At 36.9% G+C, this 23,895-nt stretch overlaps 1 protein-coding gene across 1 annotated transcript in view; it reads right to left on the reverse strand.

The window, feature by feature from the left end:
* mgat4a (alpha-1,3-mannosyl-glycoprotein 4-beta-N-acetylglucosaminyltransferase A) overlaps positions 1–23,707 on the reverse strand; it is a 48,424-nt gene extending 24,717 nt beyond the window's left edge. The window contains exons 1-2 of the mRNA XM_056755018.1: positions 23,593–23,707; positions 22,929–23,233 (exon numbers count right to left, since the gene is read on the reverse strand). Coding sequence (XP_056610996.1) covers positions 22,929–23,022 — 94 coding nt within the window. The 5' untranslated portion in view covers positions 23,023–23,233; positions 23,593–23,707. The remainder of the gene's footprint in view (positions 1–22,928; positions 23,234–23,592) is intronic.
* Between the last annotated feature and the right edge of the window lie 188 nt (positions 23,708–23,895).

Here is a 23,895-nt window from a genome sequence, read left to right on the forward strand (position 1 = left end):
TTCTACAGTAGCCCTGATTGGACATCCAGCCCTACAGTGTGTGTTTATTAAATACGTTATCTCATTTGGCAAAGAAAGTGAAAACTTGATATCTTAGTCATGTGTCAACGATCATAGCGCTTCACAAGGGAGGGTGGCGTGAGCAGTTTGTTGCAATTCACAACATCACCTCTAGATGCCACAAAATTTTATACACTAGACCTTTAAAGGGTGTAAGACTTATAAATTGCCTCTGCATATTAAACTGAGAAAGATAAGTACATAGAAATAAGAAACAGTAACAATTTTTTAAGGGCACATCACACTGTGCATGAACAGGCATCTGCTAAGAAAGGAATGAACCAGCGGAAAAAAGATAAACAACTGCTGCTAGTTGAGGCTTGAACAAAAATAACTTTCTAAGCAACAAAACGACTACAACTATTAAACATTTCTAACATCAACAAAACCATTGGGGTCAGGAACCAGACCTGCCCACCTCTTCCTGATGACATCACATTTTCTAAAATACTTGATCCTAGTAAGGTTCAATTAGGGTTGTTCAGCGTCAAAAAAAATCTGGTCTGTTATGAGCATCTGAGAAGGTTTTAAAGATGCATGAACCTTAATGCATTCGCTTTACATACAGTAAAATGGAGAACTCTGTTGATGTTTGGAGACAAAAGCTCTTCTACGGGCAATCAACTTCCGTTCCTTTAAAACTCAAGGTTCAAATTCTGCAGTTGAACACATGAACATTTCACACAGAGTTTACACAAGAACATCTTTGAGTGTCTATGTAAAATGTCAGCTGTCTTGGTACACACTGGCGCATGATTGCTTTGAAATTTTGCTATAAGATGTTTTTCCGGATGTTTTATACGACTGTATGTCATCCCTGTCCAGACCCTGACGTTTCTTATAGGGTTTTTGCGAGATTTGCAAAAGGCTTTTTGCAAGCATCTCTCATGGGCACACACACAAATATGTCTATACATATATTTGTATAAATATAAATATATATATATATATATATAAATAGATGTCTCTATCCTAAATACAACTACTATCACAACATCTTTTCAGCATGAACAGAAATGTCGTATTCAGCAGTTTTACCAAATTCCTCAGTGGTTTGGCCAGACAATCAGACAGCACTAAAGGTAAACTCATATTCCCAAAGGTACAAACATCATCTGCAGGCGAATAAAAGCACTCCATCCCACAATAACATGAGAATCAAGTGGCTTGTTTGTTTGCTGCTTAGTGCATTTTCTTAACACACTCGGAACAGTAGGAAACAAAAATTCAAATGTTATACTTGTGTTTGCTATAAAGAAAATAACAATGTGAGAAAGGCCACAAGGCGTTCAGGCTTTTAGACTAAAATCCACATTGAAGCATGCAAACACACTATAAAGAGTAGCAGGCTTAAATTATCTTAGTGTGCATCTGACAAACGCACATTAAAGATACAGCATGTTGCTGCCACCCTGAACACAGAGCTGGTTGAAGACTGAGTGATGTGCTCAAGAGTAGGGATGCCCCGATACTTTTTTTTGATGTTTAAATTAAGCAGACTTTTAATTTGACGGATCACCTCAAATGTTCTTTGTTTATGTATTCGAGTCCTCGTACAGTGAAACACTGGCTCTGAAAGCTCCACATGCACAATACGTTCAGGTTCAGTACACGCAACCGCACCACTCTTTCACACACAGTCACGCAAAACAAGCAGAAAACATATTTAAACTGTATCTGAATACTTTGTTAGCTGTTAGCGGTTTAGCTTTAATTTCTTTATAGGAAATAATACGTTCGCCAGATTTCGTGCCATTCTGTGTTGTACATCAAATTCAGTTTTTATGCCTGGATTCCTCGATTCAGTCCCCGTTTCCCGCATTGCAGAAATCATAGGGCTCTATGTATGTCACGTGAGGTATCGGTCATTGGTATCGGTCTGTCATTACGAGCACGAGCACATGAGCTTGGTATGGGGCCGATACCCGATACTGGTATCGGTGAATCCCTACTAAAGAGGAAGAAAGATGCTTAAATTGTTAAGGCTATCGTAGAGATGTTTTACCTCGAACAACACACAAACACACACATACAGAGTACAGCACTGTACATGTGTTAGCAAAAGGGTTTTTCAAGTAGGTTGATGTGAAAGCTTGAGTTGAACTTCCTGGAGCTCAACATGGTAGATTCATGCACAAACCACAGATCATAACGTTCATTTCCAGGGAACACAAACAAAAACCCACAAACTAGAGAATTTTTTTTTTAAATGTACTGTGTCGCTTTGGGTAAAAGCCACATGCTTCATGCAGCCTAACAGCAACTCGTGCTTTTGCCCACAATGCCAACGTATCGCACGCTGTCCCGCCTCACAATCTCGACGAGTACAATGTGGAACTGCTTTTCCTTTTATGTAGAGAGCATTTACATAGCATTGAGCAAGTGTGAAAACACCGTCAATCTGATTTTTGTGCTTTCCATTCATTACCACTGGACCATCTTTTTACAGCGGAAATGACACACAGAGTATCTCATGTTAATCTTGATAACCTATAGAGTAGTATTGCATCCTCCAAAGAATGAAGTTGATCAGATTAATACTACTTTCTGAAAACAGTTGAGCTCCTGGAGCTGTACCATGAGCAGAGCTAAAGAGTCACAAGCACACAATACATCATCACATTATCAATGCACAACTTTCAATTCACTATACATTTGCGTTTTTTACTTTTTTGCGTTTTAAACGATCAGTAAATGAAATGTTGAACTAGGTCTTCTATGCAACGCTGCCGAATACTTCTGTAACCTGAACGAAATGTGCACACTCTTATATTTACTTTTATGGATTTGGCAGAAACTGTACTGTATACATTTGTATGAGAGTATTTGCAATCCCTGGGATTGAACCCATGACCTTGGCGTTGCTAATGTCATGCTCTAGAAAGAAATCCCCCCATTGACATCATGGCCACACTCAAAACTGAGATGTTTATTATGCTTATCCCCCTTTAAGAGATGCACGGATCTATTATACTGTAACACATGAGTTTATTTCCAAACTTTCACGTTCATTTAAGACATAATGAATTACTTTTACAAGGATACTTGCTACTATGAGCATTTTGAAATCATTTTGTGTGGATATTAGGGGTGTGACACTTATCCCACGAGATGAGACTATACACAAGATTGGGTTCACGAGAACAAGACAAGATTTTTACACTCCAAGTAATCCTCAATGACGAAATATAAAACATTTTATTCAACTTAAAATCTCAAAATGCAAAATAGGTGCATTTTGAAAACTTTGCTTAAATTAATTTCATTTCACATCTATTTGAGATCTACATAATATGTAAACTGAATAAATAAGATTTCTATTGATGTTTGAATTGTTAAAATAGGCCAATATCTATATGAAACACACCCGTTTAATTCTGTAAACAAATCTAAATATTGAGAAAATTGCCTTTGAAGTTGTTAATCAGGGGCAGTGTGACAGGCCATCCACTCACTAAAATAAAGTTTTGATATATTTAAGGTAGGAAATTTACAAAATATCTTCATGAAAATGATCTTTACTTAATATATTAATGATTTTAGGCATTAAAAAAAAGTCTATCATTTTGACCCATGCAATACTTTTGTCTTTTACTTAAAATGTTCCAGTGCTATTCAAGACTGGTTCTATGATCCAGGGTCACATATGATTTAAAAGTTGCAGGGCGTATTCAATAATAATTTCACCATCAAACTCCATCATGTGATATCACAAGACCTTGACAAGAAACTGTATCATACTTTAATCTTGTGAGATCGTGTGGCACAAGATCTTGTCACACCCCTAGTGGATATGTCTTTTTCAGAGTAAGAAGACGTGAAAGAGAACTCAATTCAGAATTTCCCGCATTGTCTGAGATGTGCATTTCTGACCATGCACATATCTCAAACAGCCCGTGAGTACAGAATCAAGTTCACCTTTGTATGGAGTCATCTTGAGAAAATTTAAATAGGAAAGGCCTAAAAACAAGAAAATTAAAAAAATTGATTTCCGTCCGATCGCTGAGCTGTTCACACTACATGACTTGCTCTCTGTGAGTCTGGATACTGGAGTCTTAAAGTTGTTAATGTGTTCACACTACGTGGCACCACTTAAAGGATCTGCAACAGGAGGTGACACACTACAAGAGCTGTGGACAATTACACAACAGGTAAAACACAGCACATTGCATGGTGTTTATAGAACAAGCAAGATCATTCTAGTAAATAAGATCTAATAAATAAATAATTAAATAAATGCATTCTCCCGGTGAGAATGCCAACACTGCCCTGCTGATGAAACAAATGAAATGAACTTTTCAAGGCTCTATAGGTCCGTTTTATTATCTCTAATTTCATGCCAGCATCATTCTTCAGGCAAATTTGCAAAGATCAATAAAACAGCCATGAAGAACAGTCAGCCCTTAAATCACCATTAGTCCAGTGTTTGTCTCAACCACAGAAAGTCCATCTAATATCCTGACAGACTGCAGCCTTTAAATGGATTAGCATATAAACTGTTGCACATCCCGTAATCTTGTTACATTCTTCCCTACCCCTCTGTCCCTGCCCCTTTTTCTGTTTTGTTCGTTTCTCTCAAGCCTCCATCCAAACGTACAGCACACATAAAACCAGGAAGTGCATCTAATGGATTTGTAGACACTCCCTGCATTTTTTTTTACTCAAGACATTGTGTTTCAAGAAGGGTCAAATCTATGTAAAATAAAGAATCATCCAAAAGTACAATCTCCGTCAAATTGGTTTAATTTTGTCCTGGAATTAAAGAAATGTGATGTGACACACTGTCCGATAGCGTTGGGTAAGTAAAACCGTTCCTGTTTTAGATTCGGATGTGCGCTTTTCCGTTCTTTTTATAGATTCCTGACTTTTTCAGTCACTTATAGTCACAGTTTTACAGTTGTATCTGTCTGCCAGGAGGACCTGCTACAAGGACCCTATGTCATTACGCACATAGGCACAGTTCATTACAATCGGCACTATAACTGACTGCAGCAAACGTTCAAAAGTTTGGTTGAACTTTGTGAAAAAAGATGATAGCATTGCCATATGCAAAACATTGGTCAAGATATTTTGTGCAAGGGAAGAGGTATTACCTCTTATATGATGAAACATTTGCTTCAACATGGCGACAATTTGAAGGAAGCACCGTGTTTACAACGCACCAAAAATAGCTAATTTTAGCAGCGTCTCACACTAGGGTACTTAGTACCATAGTCATCACAATTCAATACAAATGTTCTAGTTTATTTCAATAATATTAATTTGAATTATTCATTCAATCACTTTTTAAAAATGAATTAATTCTGTGTTTAATTCACAAATAATTGTTCAGATAATGGACCATCTACCATTTTGAACGACTCTTGAATGAATGATTCAATTAAAAGTTAATTTAAACATTTTTATGTTGTATTTTTATGTTATAATAAAAAGTTTTGGTTGTTGATTGCTTCTTAATATTCCTTAACGGAAGTGTTGTTATTATTTGACGAATTGTCACAGTTAACAGTTAGCCAACTGGTTAGGTTATTGCCTAAATGTGGCAAAAACTATTTGCTATAATTTCTCTCCCCAAAAAATATTGGAATCGGAACAGAGAATTGATAAGAACCTGATTCGATAAGCAGAATCGGAATTGCTAAAATACAACGATACCCAACTCTACTGTTCGATCACATTGTCATGACATGGAAATGAACAGCTACAAGAAAAACAACACTGAAGACATTTTAAAATTGGGTTGCTTCTCTGCATTTCTTGACCATTCAAACAAACAAGGTTGACATACCTAAATGCAGAATGTATTGGATCACTGTAATGCAAGGAATGTCGAGAAACGCTAGAAACCTTTAGAAAATTGTACATTTGTGTAAAATTACAACTTTAGGACTTTTTCAGAGTAAGAAGACGTGAAAGAGAACTCAATTCAGAATTTCCCGCATTGTCTGAGATGTGCATTTCCGACCATGCACATATCTCAAACAGCCCGTGAGTACAGAATCAAGTTCTCCTTTGTATGGAGTCATCTTGAGAAAATTTAAATAGGAAAGGCCTAAAAACAAGAAAATTGAATGCCGTCCGACCGCTGAGCTGTTCACACTACATGACTTGCTCTCTGTGAGTCTGGATACTGGAGTCTTAAAGTTGTTAATGTGTTCACACTACGTGGCACCACTTAAAGGATCTGCAACAGGAGGTGACACACTACACGAGCTGTGGACAATTACACAACAGGTAAAACACAGCACATTGCATGGTGTTTATAGAACAAGCAAGATAATTCTAGTAAATAAGATCTAATAAATAGATAATTAAATAAATGCATTCTCCCGGTGAGAATGCCAACACTGCCCTGCTGATGAAACAAATGAAATGAACTTTTCAAGGCTTCTATAGGTCTGATTTATTATCTCTAATTTCATGCCAGCATCATTCTTTTACAACTTTAGGACTAATCTAAACCTCCTACCTGCTCCCTGGACTAAACAGACATGTAAGCAGTAATCTATTTCTGCAAGGCAAAGGTCATGGGTTGATTCCCAGTGAACCCACATGCATAAAACAAATGAGTAACTTATGAATTTGTGAATTTTATGTTTGCCTGATGCTTTTATACAAAGCGACTTACAGTGCATAAATTTCTCTATGACTAGCAACTTGCTTTTCAGAAAAAAATGTAAGCATAGGGTCAATGTTACAGTACCTTTTGTGGCATTATTTGAAATATAGAAATGTAAAATATAGAAATCATACATCCTATACAATCAAACATCAGAAAAATAAAACCACCAACTAAAACTATTGATGTTCCTGCATTGTATGACAGAATTTGTTCTTTCAGTTGAATTAAAATTTCAAGTTTAAGATTATACACTTTTATTTGGGGGGCTTAGAACGAAAACGTTTGAGAACGACTGGGGTACGGTTTATTTATTGGAATGTTAAGAATGTGTAAGGCATTGGTTCTCAACAGGGTGTCATTTTTATAACCATTAAATGTTAAAGTGATAGTTCACCCAAAATATTTAATTCTGTCATTAATATTTAATTCTGTCAATATTTAATCATTTACTCACCCGCAGATTGTTCGACACCTGTTGAAATGTCTTTGTTCTGCTAAACACAAAGGGATATATTTGGAAGAATGTCAGTAACCATTCTACTCGGTTACTGACATTCTTCATTCTTCTTCTGCTGATGACAGAAAAGACGTTTTTGGGTGAAGTATCACTTTAATGTCAAGCTTTAAAGTTTTTTGTCAAAGGGGGCCTTTGAATATTGTTGAATACAATTCTGGGTCTTGGAGTTAAAAAGGTTGGTGCAAGGTATACATGTAAACATTGGAGAATTGTGTGTAAAGAGGCACTGGAATAATATTGTAAGGAATAAAAGGGTGCAGCTGAAATTTGCAAAGCATCAGTATTACCCTACACGGAAGAGCACAATTTTGTGTTAATATGTTATTCTTTGCAAGATATTACACAGGCATGGGATGTAATCCTTTAAATCAGCGGAGTTAAGTAGAGACATTAAAAACATGTAAAAACAGTACGTATGCCATTATAAGGATTACATTTTTTTTCAGATTTGCCCCGATGAGTCATGCACAACACGGTGTGAAAGTAAAGAGACAAGTTTTTGATATCACATTCATTTTAAAGTGACCATGGCACTTATAGCACTAAACATCCAAATATTTTCACACATTCAACCTGCATGCCATAATTCCATGTTTGATTTGAACGTTCTTTGAATGTTTGATTGCTGACAAAGTGGTTTTCCGTTGGGAGATGACAACATAATGCTGCTCTTTGTGTAACCTGCTCTTTGTTCCTCTGCGTTAGTGAATGTGCTGGAGAGGAAGCTATTCTTCTTTTCCCACAGGGTTCCAGTTCCTTAACCTATGTGAGGTGCTAGTCACGACAAGGTCCCAGGTTTAATTACCAAGAAAAAGCTAAAAACTATATAAAATACCCTAGTTGCACTGCATTTACCAGGTATACCATACATCTAAATATCCAATCTTCCGCCAACCTAAAAAATAATTTTGAAATTGTCTTCCACCCTCAAGGAAAGAATTCAAGGTAAGAGTTGAAATTTGTCAGGCCTAGGCACAGAGAACCTCAGTGGAGAAGTTAACCTGGTGGAACAGCACTATGTTCTGCCTTATAAAATGAGGGAGAGCAGCACTATAAAGCTCTGAAGATGAAAGCCCACAGGCAATCACATAAAACAAAGGAGGGGCTCATTCAGCAAAACAATGCTGTATAAGCCCCTGAAACAAGGTGAAAAGAAGCAGACTTTCAAATCAGTGTCATAAAATATGAATCAAAGCTCCAAGATGTAGCATAGCTCTACCACTGGAATCTGAGCTCCTGTACGATATCATTCAGGGGTCATCGAGACTACACCGAACAGCCCAGAAATGTTTCTTAGCTCAGCAGGACAAGGTTTTGGATAAAACATATATTCTGTGGTTCTGGGGCCCAGCCAAAATATTGCTGATTTTACATGCATTTTTTATTTTATGGTAGATTTCTTTTGTTAGTTTTAGTTTTATTAGGTTTTATTTAGGAATTTTGTTATGTTATTTTACTATTTATATGATAACTATTCATGTTGCTAAATTTAGTTTAGTTTTAATTTATGTATAAGTCAATAATTTTATTGCCTGAGACAAGATTTCTCATTTTAATGTAGTTTAAGTTTCACGTAAAACATTTATGTAAATATTTTATTTTAATTTAGTAACAGAAATCTTTAATAATTTCACGTTTTAGTGGACTATAATAACAGAAGAATGGAGCTTGGTGGTTAAAAGAGAAAGACGTCAGCAAAGGGTTTAAGTTCGACCAACATTTAATTGAAAGATCATGTCACCTAAGATCAGATCCTCTATGGTTTTTGATGTTTTTATACCACAAGCACTTGATTTTGGATAGAAAGGAACAGGATGTTTAGTTTTTAAAACAAAATGTACAAAACCACAAACAAACTCATTTGAAAATGAATGGAAATAGTTTTATGGCAATATAAGGTCATCAATGAAAGTCTGTGCATGACTTCAAAAGACACAAACACATGCTTTTAACACATGGTCTTGTGTAGAGGTCGAGAACCATGGGACACGGAGAGAGCTGGGATAACAACATGTTCCTTTCTGACACACACAATAAACAAGCAACAGGGTAAGAGTTGCAGCTGACTACAGCACTTATCAGCTCTCCAAAGGAAACAGTCCCACCCTCTTAATCTCTTCTCCTTCCCCCTCTTTTAACTTCAAGTCATACTTAAAAGGGTTCCAGAGTTGAATACCCCTAACAAAAAACCTGCTATGGGAAAGTGAGAAGCGTCAATTATAAGTCAATCAATACGTGACTGTCAGTCAATGTTTTCCAAAGAACAACCTATTGTATAATTTGTATATTGTTAAAATACAAATAAATAGATATTACCAAAAATTGGAGAGAATTTGGTTTTACACTTCACATTAAACCAGTGCCATCTAAATCATGTTTGAATTCATTCACACAAATCAAGAACTGCGATAGAGACTGAAGTCAAACTGAAACAAAGTATGACTATGGGAATAAGGAATGCAGAAACAAGGGGAATATTCATGTGACACAATCACTGTGTGCTGGTCATATGACACGTGGGGAATTGTTTTGGGAGAAAATGGTATGTATAAATGCGAACAAAGATGGAAAGGTAGCCGTTTGGAGAGGCATGGATACCATCCAAGTTCTCAGGCACCGATGGGTGAGTCGCTTTTCCTTCACCATTTGCAGTGAAAGAGAGAAAGTGCAGGGCAAGCAAAATTCTGTATCTCGATGGGAAATTCTCTATTCTCTTACAAGGACACCAGACCGCCCCTAAATAAAGCACGCATTGGTTTACGTAGCCATTTTCTTATATTTCACACAGCTCTTACCTAAAGATATTTAGCAATTTAAATTATGCATGTTTTTATTTTCTAATGTCCTAAAGAAATAAAGTAAATTACAAGTGGCAAAAAAATCAAATTATCCTATTTAAATATATCTTTAGCTCTTACTATCACACGTTTGCTCCTTGAGCTTTATTGACTGCCGGCAGTCTTTTGTTATAGTTGTGCATGAGATCATCGATTGTCCCAATGTCTCGAGTGGCAAAGCTGGTTGGACACTGTTGAGCTGTTGTGGGAAAAACTCAAACGTGCAGAGAATCCAAGGAAACCAGAGAACCTACAGGACCTGAAGAATGCCAGTCAAGACAAGAACACCAAGATTTACTGCGACAAACCCAAATAATAAAAAATATTATACTGTCAATGGAGCTGAAAAGGGCAAAAGTTTCATTAAAAAAACATGAGAGAAATGTGTAAATCTAGATTTGTTTGTAAAATAAATATACATAACCCTATTAGCGAAATGTATACCTAAAGAAATTTGTAAATAGATCAGTAATGATATATGATGAGAAATTCTAACACATGATCTTCAAAAAGCTTTAAATTTGATTAGTAAGCACATTAAACTCACACCACAAGTGCTGTGTCTCTTAAATTCACTGGCACATATAAGCAGAGTGTGTTCATGCAGTTTATTGGATTAGCAACACAAAGATCATGGGATCAATCAGGGAACATACATACTAACAAGATATGTATAGATTGAATGCGTTGTAAGTCACTTTGTATATGCTTACGTTTAGATTTGTGCATTTGGGCTGACGCCTTTATCCAAGTTGTCAGGACTGTACTGCATGTTGTCCATAGCAGTATTTCTAAAGCCACTAGTCATGAGTTATCTAACGCCAGCTGTAAACCAAAGATCTAAACTACCAGTCTGAAAACAACTATGTCACCATATCTGTCACCATCCACACTTCCTATGCTCTTCATAGCTGAATATTAAAATTTTTTGGACATAGCACTGGTGCTAAAGAGGTTTAAAGTTTTGTAGCACAGGCCAAACAGTTATAGCACAAGTATAAAACGTCTGTTGTCAACATTAAAAAATATATGCGGTTTCATCACACGAATAGGCAGGTAACTGACAAATTCAATTCAAATTAAGTTTATTTAGGTAGCGCTTTTCACAATGTGCATTGTTCCAGAGCAGCTTTACAGGAGCAAACAGGAAAAACAGAAAAACACAAAGGTAAAACACAGCACAGTGCTTGGTGTTTATAGAACAAGCAAGATCATTCTAATAAATAATATCGAATGAATAAATAAATGTTAATAAATTAATGATATTAATGTTACATGAATATGGATAAATTATATCATTTTTAAACTACCCTTTTTTTTTTTTACTATACAAGTACCCTACAAGTGTAGGGTACAACAATTTTTCCTTCTAGCCACAACCCTCTTACATGCACAACAATCAAAAGCAACGGACACGATGACAGATGATGTCAAAAGACCGAATCCATTTTTCGCGTGGCACATCCGGTGAATATTTTACCTAAATTGATTACTAGTCGATTTTAAAAATTGGGTTTGGCACGTAACGGCTCATTAATAACTTTCCTGTCAGTCAGTGTAATGTTCTATATCAATGGTTCTCCAACTTTGGTAGGGATGAACTGCGATCAGAACTTGCTGTCATTTTCTCTGACAAGGATTCAGCTCGTTCAATTGACATGAACATAAACAAGCGATGAGGTGTTTTCCATGTTAGCTTCTATATTTTGCATCTGCTAATGTCCGATTCGCGTCCTAATGACTCATTTTAATGAACAGTTGAAGCAACTGATATGTCAAACACAGAACTCACTGTCTGAATCTATCAAATCAATTACTCAAAACACCTCAGAAAGTAAGTGTGCTTAGGCCATCTAGCATGAGTGGTTAGTAAGATTTAGTCTAAAAATGGACAGTATTTACAATTTATTTATTGACAATGTCTAGTACCTATATAAAATCATTTAGTTTAGACAGGAGAGAACAAATCCTAAACATAACAAATCATAAGTTTAATTGTATGTGGTGAAAATAAGAACTGTTGTTTTAAGTACGGGATGAGTAATAATTTACTTTTTAATGTCCTATGATACTGATATAATTATATATCAATATATTTTCATCAAGTCTGGCAAATAACAATCAGTAAAGGCCAAGAAAGGAGGCTGTGAGAGTGACAGGTAATTTCTGTGTTTATTCATTAATTCATAACCATTACCTTACTTAGAAAAGGTTGTTCAACTAAATAATGTATAAAATGACAAATCAAATGTTTTTTTTTCCTTTAATATTGTATAAATTGTCAGGACTCGCAGTTCAAGAGTAGAGTATGGTAAACTGTATGTGGATGACAGTGTTCATCAGGCACCACTGAAGAGCAATTTTGACCCAAGAAAAACACTGAACTCTGGAAATGAACTGAATGTGTTCCTAACCTTATTCAGTGCAGACGCAGACAAGTGTCACGCGTGAAGAAGATTGAACTGTGTAGTTCATTCACACAGACATGCAGAACAGCCATATGACATACTTAAATAACAGGATTCCACGTCTGCGAGTATACATCTAGTTATATGGACTTAATAGCTTTAATTAATGTCACACACAAACAAGCGCAGCGACAAACACACTTCACACAAACACGCAGCTCTGTGTTAATGCACCTGCCAAACAGTATCGCACGCCTGCTACACTGGCTAATTTATTTTTAAGCACAGACAGATTTTTTCTGTACAGCACTGCTCTTTGCGTGTGCGTGCATTTCTGAAAGAATCGTCCAATAAGGGAGTAGGAAAAGTTGCAACGTAACAGAATTTCATATCCAAAATTTTTCCAAAACTTATACAAACCTTGCTGAATGGATCGTGCACAGAAATACTGCATCATTTGTTTGACAAGTTGACAATGTCAAGCATGAGAAGCCAGCACGTATAACATTGTAAAGAAGTCAGAATTCATTAAACACTGTTGAACCACCCCTTTAATATAAATCCAGATCCTTAACCGGTTCTGACCCTAAATAGTAAATTTGGGAATGTGCTTTAATTCCCTGCCTAAACCTATAGTTTTCATGCCAACGTAACTGCCCTTTTGGGATGTAAATGAGCCCTTCGTCAAGATTCTTTGCACATATCTCTCTGTCCAGCTCTTATTCCTCAGCCCTCTGTTTGTGAATGTGTCCCTCAGGTGAAACACACAGAGTTGTCTAGTGTTGAAGCTGAAAGCCTCTTCTGGTTCTGCTTATATCACTGCTGCTCTGTTTTGTTTCCATTTTGGTTGCTGGACTGCCAAAAATAGCGCATGGGCTCCATCCCGATTGGATTAACTATCTCTCTGTGAACCATTAGTTTAATGTAGGAGATGAAAAGGAAATCCACGAAAAATATATAAAGTACAACATGAAAGGAATCATTAGGAATTCAACAAATCTGGTTGCAAAAACACAACTCAAAACTCTTTTTAAGGAATAGATCAACCAAACTAAAAATTCTCTCATCATTAACTCCCCCTCATGCCATTACAGGGGTTGAATGACTTATGACTGTCTTCAACTGCGGACAAACAGGAAGCTTACAATCTGTTTACGTCACAAGAGAGTCTGTTAACTGAAATCTAATGTTTATAGTTTCAAATATATTTCCTTAAAGAAGCCAGTCTGTATAGAATTTAGGGATGGGCATTTAAAGCAAAAATAATATTCGAAGATCTATGAAAACTATATGAAAATTATTGGAAATTCACAGTATTACACACAGATAAACGGAGAGAGGGAGACCATTTACGCTTTAAATCCGTGACGACACACTGCTTTATTTATTATGGAATAGGCAATCTTACATCAAGCTATACATTAAGCTATAACGCGCTGAAACATTAATATATTAACAACCGAATAACGGCGCTTATTAACAGTTCGTCGAGCAGCATCAACCGCTCATAATGCTTTGACGATTCCTTGTAAAATATGAGCATGCACATTTATACAGACTAAAAAACAGCAGTGTGATTGATCAAGGAAAATATAATAAAGCCATAAAGATTTTAGACCAGACTTAAAACGCATTAAAATATATTAACCGAATGACTGCATTTATTAACAGTCCAGAACGATTTCATGAATTAATAGCTCAAAATGCTTCCAATTTCTATTGTCATGAAAAAGTTTCTCCAGTCTGGCAGTGATCGTTTTTGTAGACGAACAGTAAACTCGGGCTTTACAAACTCCATAAGATTTTTAAAGCCCTCCCCTCCGACAAAGCCGAACGGATGCATATCCTTAGCGATCATCTCAGTAACTAAAGCCGTTATTTGCTCCCCCCGTCTGGCATCCAAATTGGTTGTTCTGACCATAAAACTAGCAACTGATTGCTGACCTGTGGATTGACCTGCTGGTTGCTTCGCTCCAAATGATTGTGCATCGTAGATGTTGATCCATGAGAAGCAAGCAATACAAATCTGTATTTACTGTGATTTAAGCCTTTAATCTCACTGAACACCAGATCTCAAATCATTTTGAATTGTAAAGGACAAAAGTAATGACAGATCAGCAAGTCAAACACCACTTTTCAGTGAACATTCGGTTAATACAAGGTAAAACTGACATGATACTGCATGTCAAATGATAAAAAAACAGTAGCTCATAGGAAAATTTGATCATGAATGTGGCTGTATTGCTCATAAAGTATTTCACATTGAGTCACAAAGAATTCACTCATCGCATTTAATTCAGTATGTAAACAAAAACAATATATTTTAATTCAATATCAGTGGTCCAAATATTTTAGCATGTGCTGAAGCATGCTGGATGAAGCACATCCGACAAATGTAATTCAGGAAAACCATTTGTTTCCAGAAGAATCTGTTCTCAATTCCCATTTTCCCAACCTAAACAGAAGTAATGTTCCTCACACCATTAACAAACTACATTCCTCCTGCGAGAAGCAAGAAAGAAAGAGAGAGCAAAGTCACAGAGGCGAATAACACCTGCCAGGAATAACAGCCAGAAATGACTTCATGTGACAGCTCTTGAAAACTGCATCCTTTGGCACTGGAGATGAGAGGTGGTAAAACTGAAAAATGTCAACAGCAAGAGCCAAAAACCTATTTGGACTCAATGACAATGGCTGCGTTCTTCAACCTTATATGGAGGTAGGATAGCAGAGGGATGCCACAGTAAAGTATAATGGTGATTCAATGAGAACTTGTCTGGAACACTGACACTGTTCTTTTGTCTAGAATGATCTAGATCAAGTACCACCTTTAATAAAAATAGTTGTTCTAAGTCAACGTATGATAGAAAATCATATAAATAAACACTCAAATTCATAGTAGGGCTGTAAATCTTTACATGCCTCATGATAAGATAACCTAGTCCTCCAATTCTAATGTATAGAACTTAATCGATGTCACGCTGCATTGAATGTTGCGCCATCTTGGGAGGATGGCTGCCTGCTAGTGTGTTCAATGCAGTGATTTGTTTTTCTTGTTTGATTAGGAAATTATAAATATGGTAGGTCGGCCTTGCTGTGTTAACTGCAATAGCATTACGCAGAGTTGTTCAGGAACAGCCCTTGGTTCCTTGACTTTCGATTTCACCACATATCAAACAAAACATGTAACGGTAGGAATCAAAACAATAATAGTAGTGGAGTATTATCCTCCCAAGATGGCGGCGACACTGCACATGCAACATAGGGAGTAACGTCAGCTACACATTCTCTATTAATAATAATACACTATTTTTCTTTTTCAAGTTAGTCAGCAGTAATAGTGGACACAAAACACTTTCCTATACAACGACGGTTTATCGGACGTGCTCGCGCATGACCCCCAGTTAACTTCCTGTTTGTGTTTGGCTTGTGTCTAATAATAACTATGTATATTTTATTTTATTTCTATTAATATTAATTTCTATTATGAATTTTACTGTATAAGATAAACGATTTATTGGATTTTGTAGTATTTTCATTTGATTTGAATTGAAACTATTTGTTGAATGGGTCCTGTAGTTCGGTCGCATTTAAACATACTGTATGTTACACTGACATCTAGAAGTTCAGCTTGGTATCGGAGTCTCAATTCAAAATATTGGAGAGACAAATTTAGCCAAGTAACGGTTGTTCCCGGTTTCTTTGATTGTTATCAGAAACAATCTATAGCCAATCTACAGTTTGTTAATGTGTACCTGAAGTTCAGTTGGGGTCACAAAAGTGTGCATGTGCAGTTTGTTTATATTGTTAAGATAAAACCGTCTATAGTGCACGGTAGACAGGGCTCTGTAGGCTAAATGACTCTTATGGGGGGGGGGGGTTACTAACTTTATGGGGACTTACAAACCTATATTAAAGACAAACAATGTAGAGAGAATATTTAACACAGAAGAGAATTATAAATATATGCATAAATATAGCAGAGAACAGCTGTTTATAACAAATAGATATCTAGAAATCAGATTATAAATGGGACCTGTGTGTTATAAGGTGGTGATTATAGGGTCTGTTTTAAGTAAGTACTGTATGTCTCGTTTTACTTTCTAGAGATCTATTTAGACTCACACTTTACTGTATCGGCTCTTGTCAAAGCGTTATGTAAAAAATAAAGAGCGATATTATTTAAATAGCAACACTCGCTTCGCTTCATTGATTTAACCTCAAGTAGATGCAGAAGTGTGTTGAATTATGCTTTACAGCATTAAAAACAGCTTTAAATAGTGGTTCAAGTTCAGAAATACAAAAGAAGCTTAGTTTACAAGCAGCTCATTTGAAGAGGCAGAGAGAGTGAGAAATGTGTTTGAACTGCCTGTCACGAGTTATATCGACAAATTATAAATAAACAATAATTCATCCAGCTATTTAAACATTCTACATAGCTACATGAGATAATGAGCAGAGACGCGCAAAATCCCATTTTTAAAATTGACTAGAAAGTGTACTGTCTCAACTATTAGTCAACAAGACTGTTGGTAAATCAGACAGGTTTTTTGCATTCAAAACCATCTGAATTGCAAAAAACAGCATGTTGCAGAACACTTTAGAGGTTAAAGAGGTTTAGAAGTTTTAAGGTAGGGAAGTTTTAGGGATGTAATTAGGGATGCACCGATATGTACATTTTTGACCGATAACAGATAATTCTTTAACATCGGACGCAGATAACTGATATATTGGCAGATATACAGTATATCAATATTTATTAAGACTGAAACAAAAGGCAAAAAGTGGACAACTCCTTTCATTTGAAAACATTCATCGTAGAAAACAAGGTAACCGTTAGTTATCTTTCCCTCCCTGAAAATCATGTATCAAGCCTACTTTGCACTAGTTAACGATTCTTTAACCTTCAAACTTTTCTGGTATATTTAATAAAAAAATTATAGATGTTCTTCGAAAAAAATGTTCTCAATAGCCACATATCTAACAGGTCTCAAGACAGAAAGCATTCATACAGCAGTCCGATTTAAACTATATGCTTTTGTTCCTATAATTTACACATTCAAAAACACTTTATCTGAAAGTAAATGATCAAGACAGTACTGTACTGTATTTTAACTGCAGCAGCGTGCATATGAAGTAGTTTAACCAGAGGAAATGATTAAGGTTTTCCTGTAGCTCAGTGGTAAGAGCATTGCGTTACCAATGCAAGGTTGTGGGTTCAATCCCAGGGATTGCAAATACCTATGTAAAATGTAAAGGATAAAGCAATGTAAGTCGCTTTGGATAAAAGTGTCTGCCAAATGCCTAAATGTAAATGTAAGATTTATCGGCTTTATTATATCGGCATAAATTGTAATATCGGCCCATACCGATATAACGTTAAAAATGTCCATTTATCAGCCAATAACGATATGGCCGATAATTTATCGTGCATCCCTAGATGTAACAATATCAAAATTCTCACTGTGCTATAATACCTCGGTATAAAGTCCATGCCATGGTCTTTATCGGAATGTTAAAAATGACAATGATGACTTGGAAACGTGCCATAAGCATCCACTTTTCTTATCCCCTGATCATAACTGTTGTCTAGAGGTATGGGTTATAGTATGATGTGTCAAATGACCTAAAAATCACTTTTATAATAATTGCACCAGATGGATCTTTCCAAAGGTAATTTTTTTCTAACATTCTCCTTTCTCATATTGAGACAATTTTGCTATTGCCATAACACGATATCGATAATATTGTTACATCCCTACAAAAGAGTGTAAGACAGAAAAACAACTATGAGACATGAATAAACTGTCTGTCTGGACAGCCTGATTAGGGTTGGTAATGTCTACCACATCGGCATCAGACGATGTCTACAGTGAAACATTGCGATTGACGATGACATCAGTGTCTACTTTAAACAGTACAAGCGTCCAGCAAGCAGCGCAGATAAAAAGCCATGCGTGTCAGTTGTAACATAAGGTGTGACTTCTCTATACACGTGACCTGTGCAGTTGAAAAAGCAAGCGCATCTAATGGGTATAGCACGAGTTCACAGACTCCTTAGCCTTTTTTCGCTGTAGCGAGAGTCACATGACAAAAGTGAAACCTTTGCAGGGGGTTACGTGTGGGAATCACAATGCCGGATCAACAGCGGGATATCTGTCAGCCCTCGGCTTTGGACAATCGCATCATCTATTGTCCCAACCCTATGCCTTACAATTATTTGAAAAAGGCACTAAACGCACGAAAGCAAATCGCACCAAAACATACATTAGCCACCTCATAAAATCGTTATGAGTTGTCATGAGATTGTGTTGATATGGATATGACTGTAAACAGAACTATTCTTTCATGGTTGCACACCATAGTACAACAAACCAGCTCAGCACACAAAAAAACATCACTCAGAAGTTGGGTCTCTAAATGAATTCCTTTCAAATCTCCACCTCAATAAAAATAGCACTAAGATGCCGACCTCACTAATCTAATCAAAGTCTCGCTCTCAAATCTAACAGATCATTTGACTTCTATTGTAAATCAGTGACTTTCTCTCGCAGAAGTGTGCTTAACACAGCCCCCTCGCTCTCCTGCAGCTTGGCTCTGCATGACAAGGGTACGCGTGGGATCCTCACGAAGAGAAACAATCCAGCCCTGCACAAAAAAACGTTTGCGCGACAAACAGTCCTCTCCTCTCAATAAAGTTCATTAGAAAACTGACCCCTCCCTTACAGTTTCTCTGAGAATAATCATCCTTGGCCGCTATTTTCGGCCTATTGTGCTTTCCGCACACCCTGAGGATGGAAAGCCTCTGTTGAGAATAAAAAAGAAGGAACAGGCCAATAGTGCAGTTAATTTTAACCCCGTTGTACTAGAACAGAAACAAAAAAGAATGCTGAAAGATGAGATCCAGAGCAGCTTTCTGTGAAAATATTACAGTGACCCTTGGATACATACAGCAGGGTTTCATGCCTTGCTCGGGAGCTAACAGATCAATGCTTGTTGGGTTTGAATTAACAAAATAAAACCAATACGATTCCCAGTATAACCAGTTAATCCATTAAAATTTCTATTGTATTATTGACATGGTTTTACTGTTTTTCCAGCAGGTATGATAAGCCTCAAACACCAAGAGACAACCCAAAACAACAGAAAATCTGCTGTAAATCTTTGAAAATAATGTCCGGGTTTCAAAGACAAGGCTCAGCTTAAGCCAGGACTATGCCAGAGTTAAATGAGGCTATTTAAGTCCCTTTAATATTACTGTTGTGCATCTTGAGCCAAAACAATGGCAATTACATGTTTTAAGATATATTTGGGCAAGTTATTTTCTGTTAAGAAAGCTCAAACTTTCATTTTAGTCTGGGCTAGTCTAAACCTTGTATGTGAAACCGAGCATATAGCTTCTAAAGAAATGGAACCTTGAACCTTTGAGAGCAGTGACAATGCTATTACACCTACAATCTTTGACTGCTCGTAAAACCTAAACCTAAAACAGTACTCAACATTGTGCCTGACAGACAGATGAGACAGAGTGACATCAAATTATTTAATAATGAGTCACTAATATGTCCTAAACGCCCTGAAGACACGAGAATTTAATATAAAAGTGCACATATGTGGAATGGTTCCAATAAATACTAGTAATTTAAAGAGAAAGTTCTGTTACTATCATTGTTTCTCATAAGATTTTGCTGAACTGTGCCAATGGATGACTTCAAAGGAAAATTAACATAATTGTTTTCTGTGTTGCAACGTATATTACAGTTTCGCATCTACTTTCTAACATTTTGCATCATCTCATAAGCAGGGCTTCATTCGCGCGATTCGCGCAGCAAGTAGGTCTATTGGCTCTTTGCATTAACATATAAATCACTCGCGCTTGACGCGCCATTCGCGTTTGGTCTGAAAACAACATAACGTTACTGTGAAATTACCGCATCAAACGTGACGTGCTAACATGGATGCAGCTATGAAGCCGCCGGGTTTGCTTCAGGGAATATTCATTTTTAAGAAGCTTCCCAATAGAAACCTCGACAAGACTGAGGTTGTTTGCACCTTGTGCAATGTGGAATTGGTTTAAAAAAAAAACGTTCTCTCAACAGGTAGTGGTCTAGCTTTAGTGGAAACCAGTAACTTTGTATTGAGATCTAATGTATTATGGCTCCTGTATGACATATCGCTTGTTGCTCCCTCACTCTTTGTAAGTCGCTTTGGATAAAAGCGTCTGCTAAATGACTAAATGTAAATGTGCTGTAGGAGCTCTTCCAGTCAAGTACCACCTAAACGCAAAATTTTAATACAGCATATTGCCCAGTAAAGCCATTCTCATGTTCATATTTATATATCAAACAGTCAGTTACAGTCAGAGGTCACTTTAACGGAAAACTTTGTCCTTGACATATTTTGATTTCCAGTGACGAAAAATCTCAAGGCCATCCGTCATTTTGACGGACTAAAATAAGGGCAATTTGATACTCCCATTTTTGTAATTTCCCTTCATAAGAGCGGATTTGTATGTTACTACCCCTGCCCTGAACACGATCGCGAAGACACGTGTGTTTCCCATTCAAAAGCTAACTTACAATGGCTTACAATTTCTCACTTGTGGTCTTCTCTATTCAGTGATTGGGAAAAGCAGCACATGAACCAAACTGCAGCTTACTTGTGAGTGAGTCCAAAACACAATTTACATTCACCTGTAATTGTTACTGACTAGACATATGATCATAAACATTTGTCTGTGATTATTATTTTTTGTGTGACAACCGCCACATCAAATATATAAATGAATATAAAACAGGGTGAAGATGCTAACAAACATGCTAATTACCATGTAACGCCACCTTGCACAATAGTGACGGTTAATAATAGATTATGACTGATTTTTTACAAGCCTGTCCATCATTTTGATTAATAAAAAAGTCTAACGTAACCTCTGGTAACAGTGTCAAGTTTTTGGAATTGCCGTTTTGTGCTCAATAATTCATGAGTAGGCTGCCGCTTCTCCCTGCACAGAGTAGACGCTGAGAGAGATGATCCCTGCATCGGGAAAACAAGACATTTTTCCACGGACCAAAAGCTAATGTTTATCCGAAAAGACACCAAGTTTGTCTGTATGAGCCTCTACTGAACAAAAGGGGTTGGAAAATCCCTAAAACTAGTGAAAGAGTTGGTGTAACACTGGTTGCAGTGCAGCTGCACTGTAGCCATGGTGGGGGGAAGGATTTTTGGTGTGATGCCACATCACATGATGGTACCCATTTATTTGTAGTGTATGGACACAAAACCAATGAAAGTCAATGGGTATTGGTTACCAACATTCTTCAAAATATCTTCTTTTATGTTCTGCAGAGGAAAGAAAGTCATACAGCTTAAAACCAAACATATCTCAACACCCATTGACTGCCATAGTAGGAAAAAACAATGGTAGTCAAAAGTGCCCCAGAACGGTTTGCTGTCCTACATTCTTCAAAATGTCTTCTTTTGTGTTCAACAAAACATTTTTTTCCTACTATGGAAGTCAATGTGTGTTGAGATTTGTTTGGTTGTACGCATTATTCCAAATATCTTTCTCTGTGTTCATCCGAAGAAAGAGATGTATACACATTTGGAACAACTGGAAGGTGAGTAAATGATGAATGATCATTTTTGGGTGAAGTAATCTGTTGACATATATATAGATTTAGCTGTAATTTAAGACCCTTTAAAAAGACTCACCATCAGGTGTGATACTTGTCAGTTAGAATAGAAAACAGATCTTAAGAAGCCACAAGGCTACCTACAAGCAGGTTCAACAAGCTAATACAACAGGTTTTAGAGGGAGATAAGATATGTACAGAGATTCAACAGTGACAAATCTACCTTTTAAAGTCTGCTTTATAAACAGGCATTGAAAAACGAATAATGAAAAATACAAATTCCACACTTAAATGCCTAGGTCCTTAAACAATCACAAAATTGTGGTGTCCAGATGGCACCAAAGGTTTAAGTTACACTGAAAAGGGTTGATATGAAAATATTTATGCATGACTAATTAAATGTTAATTTAATTTCTGATTAAAGTTACTGGTAGACCAAATCTCCTAAACTTAGTTAATGCCTAAAATCTCATTCAACCCCAGAATTGAATAAGAGTGAAACTTTAAAATACCTGAAAGCATTGACTAAGTAATTCATTCGATATTCAAGTTATTTAAGCATTTTTGTTATTGTGGTTTTGGGAATGCAAATGTGGACGAATGCATTTGAACAATCACATTTGACTAAATTCTAGAGAAAACTTTTGTTACTAAATGTCACATATATTAAAGTGTAGCATCTAATTTACCCTACTCTAATACATACTGTCCATGAATGCATTAGCTCGAATGATCCACTATTGAAAATAACATTTCCGGCTGGAACATTTTGCTTGGCTTTGAACATTGCTTGGCTAGATGAAGGTGTAACATAGGCGAAATATGAATGAATCGAAGAGATCTCCGTACCTTTTCCATTTTGCCAAGCCGTGTACCAAGATAAACTGAGAAACGAGGTGAAGAAAACGATCGCAGTGGCAACAGTTCCATGTCTGAGCCTCATCTCATTTCAGCGCCTCCCCGTGCAACTGTCCTCTTGATCCAGCCGTACATAGGCGCTTCAGAGGAGCGGAGGGGAGGTGACAGGGGTCCGAATCATCCGCTGTCTCCCTTCGCGCGGTCCTCCTCTCAGTCACGAGGCAACCCAGCGGAACTGATGCATTTCAAGAGCAAAACGCGCAATGCTCATGCCTGCCTTTGCTTGTTTCCCGCACCTAGAGAAATATAAATAGACATAATAACGATATTATGTGGGCTTCGGTTTTGTTAAAGGGTGACTGCACTGTATAGTTAAACGGACAGCTTTGACAAATAGCCTATACATGCATGCTGACTGTAGGAAAATCACGAACCCCATAAGGATCACCAAAAAATATTATCAAATATTGCAGAGATCAATTCATTTCGTGGATAGGGAGATACAGAAATTGGGCCAATACAACATTCCATGTTTTATAAAACAGATATTCCGACCGTTGCTATAAAACAAACAGTGTTGACTACCTGTCGAAGGACCCCAAATATATCAGACACAACAGGCATTTTCAAATAAATCAAGTTTAACAGTTCTTACCTTTTCACGCTTGTTTTAAAACTGCGATCCAAACACGAATTTGATAAATGTATTAATCAGACGCACCGTGCTGCCTGAACCTTGACTGGTGATTTGAGCTCTCAATCAAGCTTTGTTCCACACCACACCCACCGAAGGTTGCAAAAACACACCATAAACGATGATTGGGTAAAATCGACAGACCTCTCCCACAAAGAGTAGCGATCGCAAATCGTGGAAGATGATTGGCTAGGGTCACAGTACAGCTCCTGCCTGCCGCCACACGGTAGTCTGAACTCATTGCATCAATTCATTTTTTTTTAC

This window comes from Triplophysa dalaica, chromosome 8, assembly GCF_015846415.1.
Source record: "Triplophysa dalaica isolate WHDGS20190420 chromosome 8, ASM1584641v1, whole genome shotgun sequence".
In the NCBI taxonomy this organism is placed as follows: Eukaryota; Metazoa; Chordata; class Actinopteri; order Cypriniformes; family Nemacheilidae; genus Triplophysa; species Triplophysa dalaica.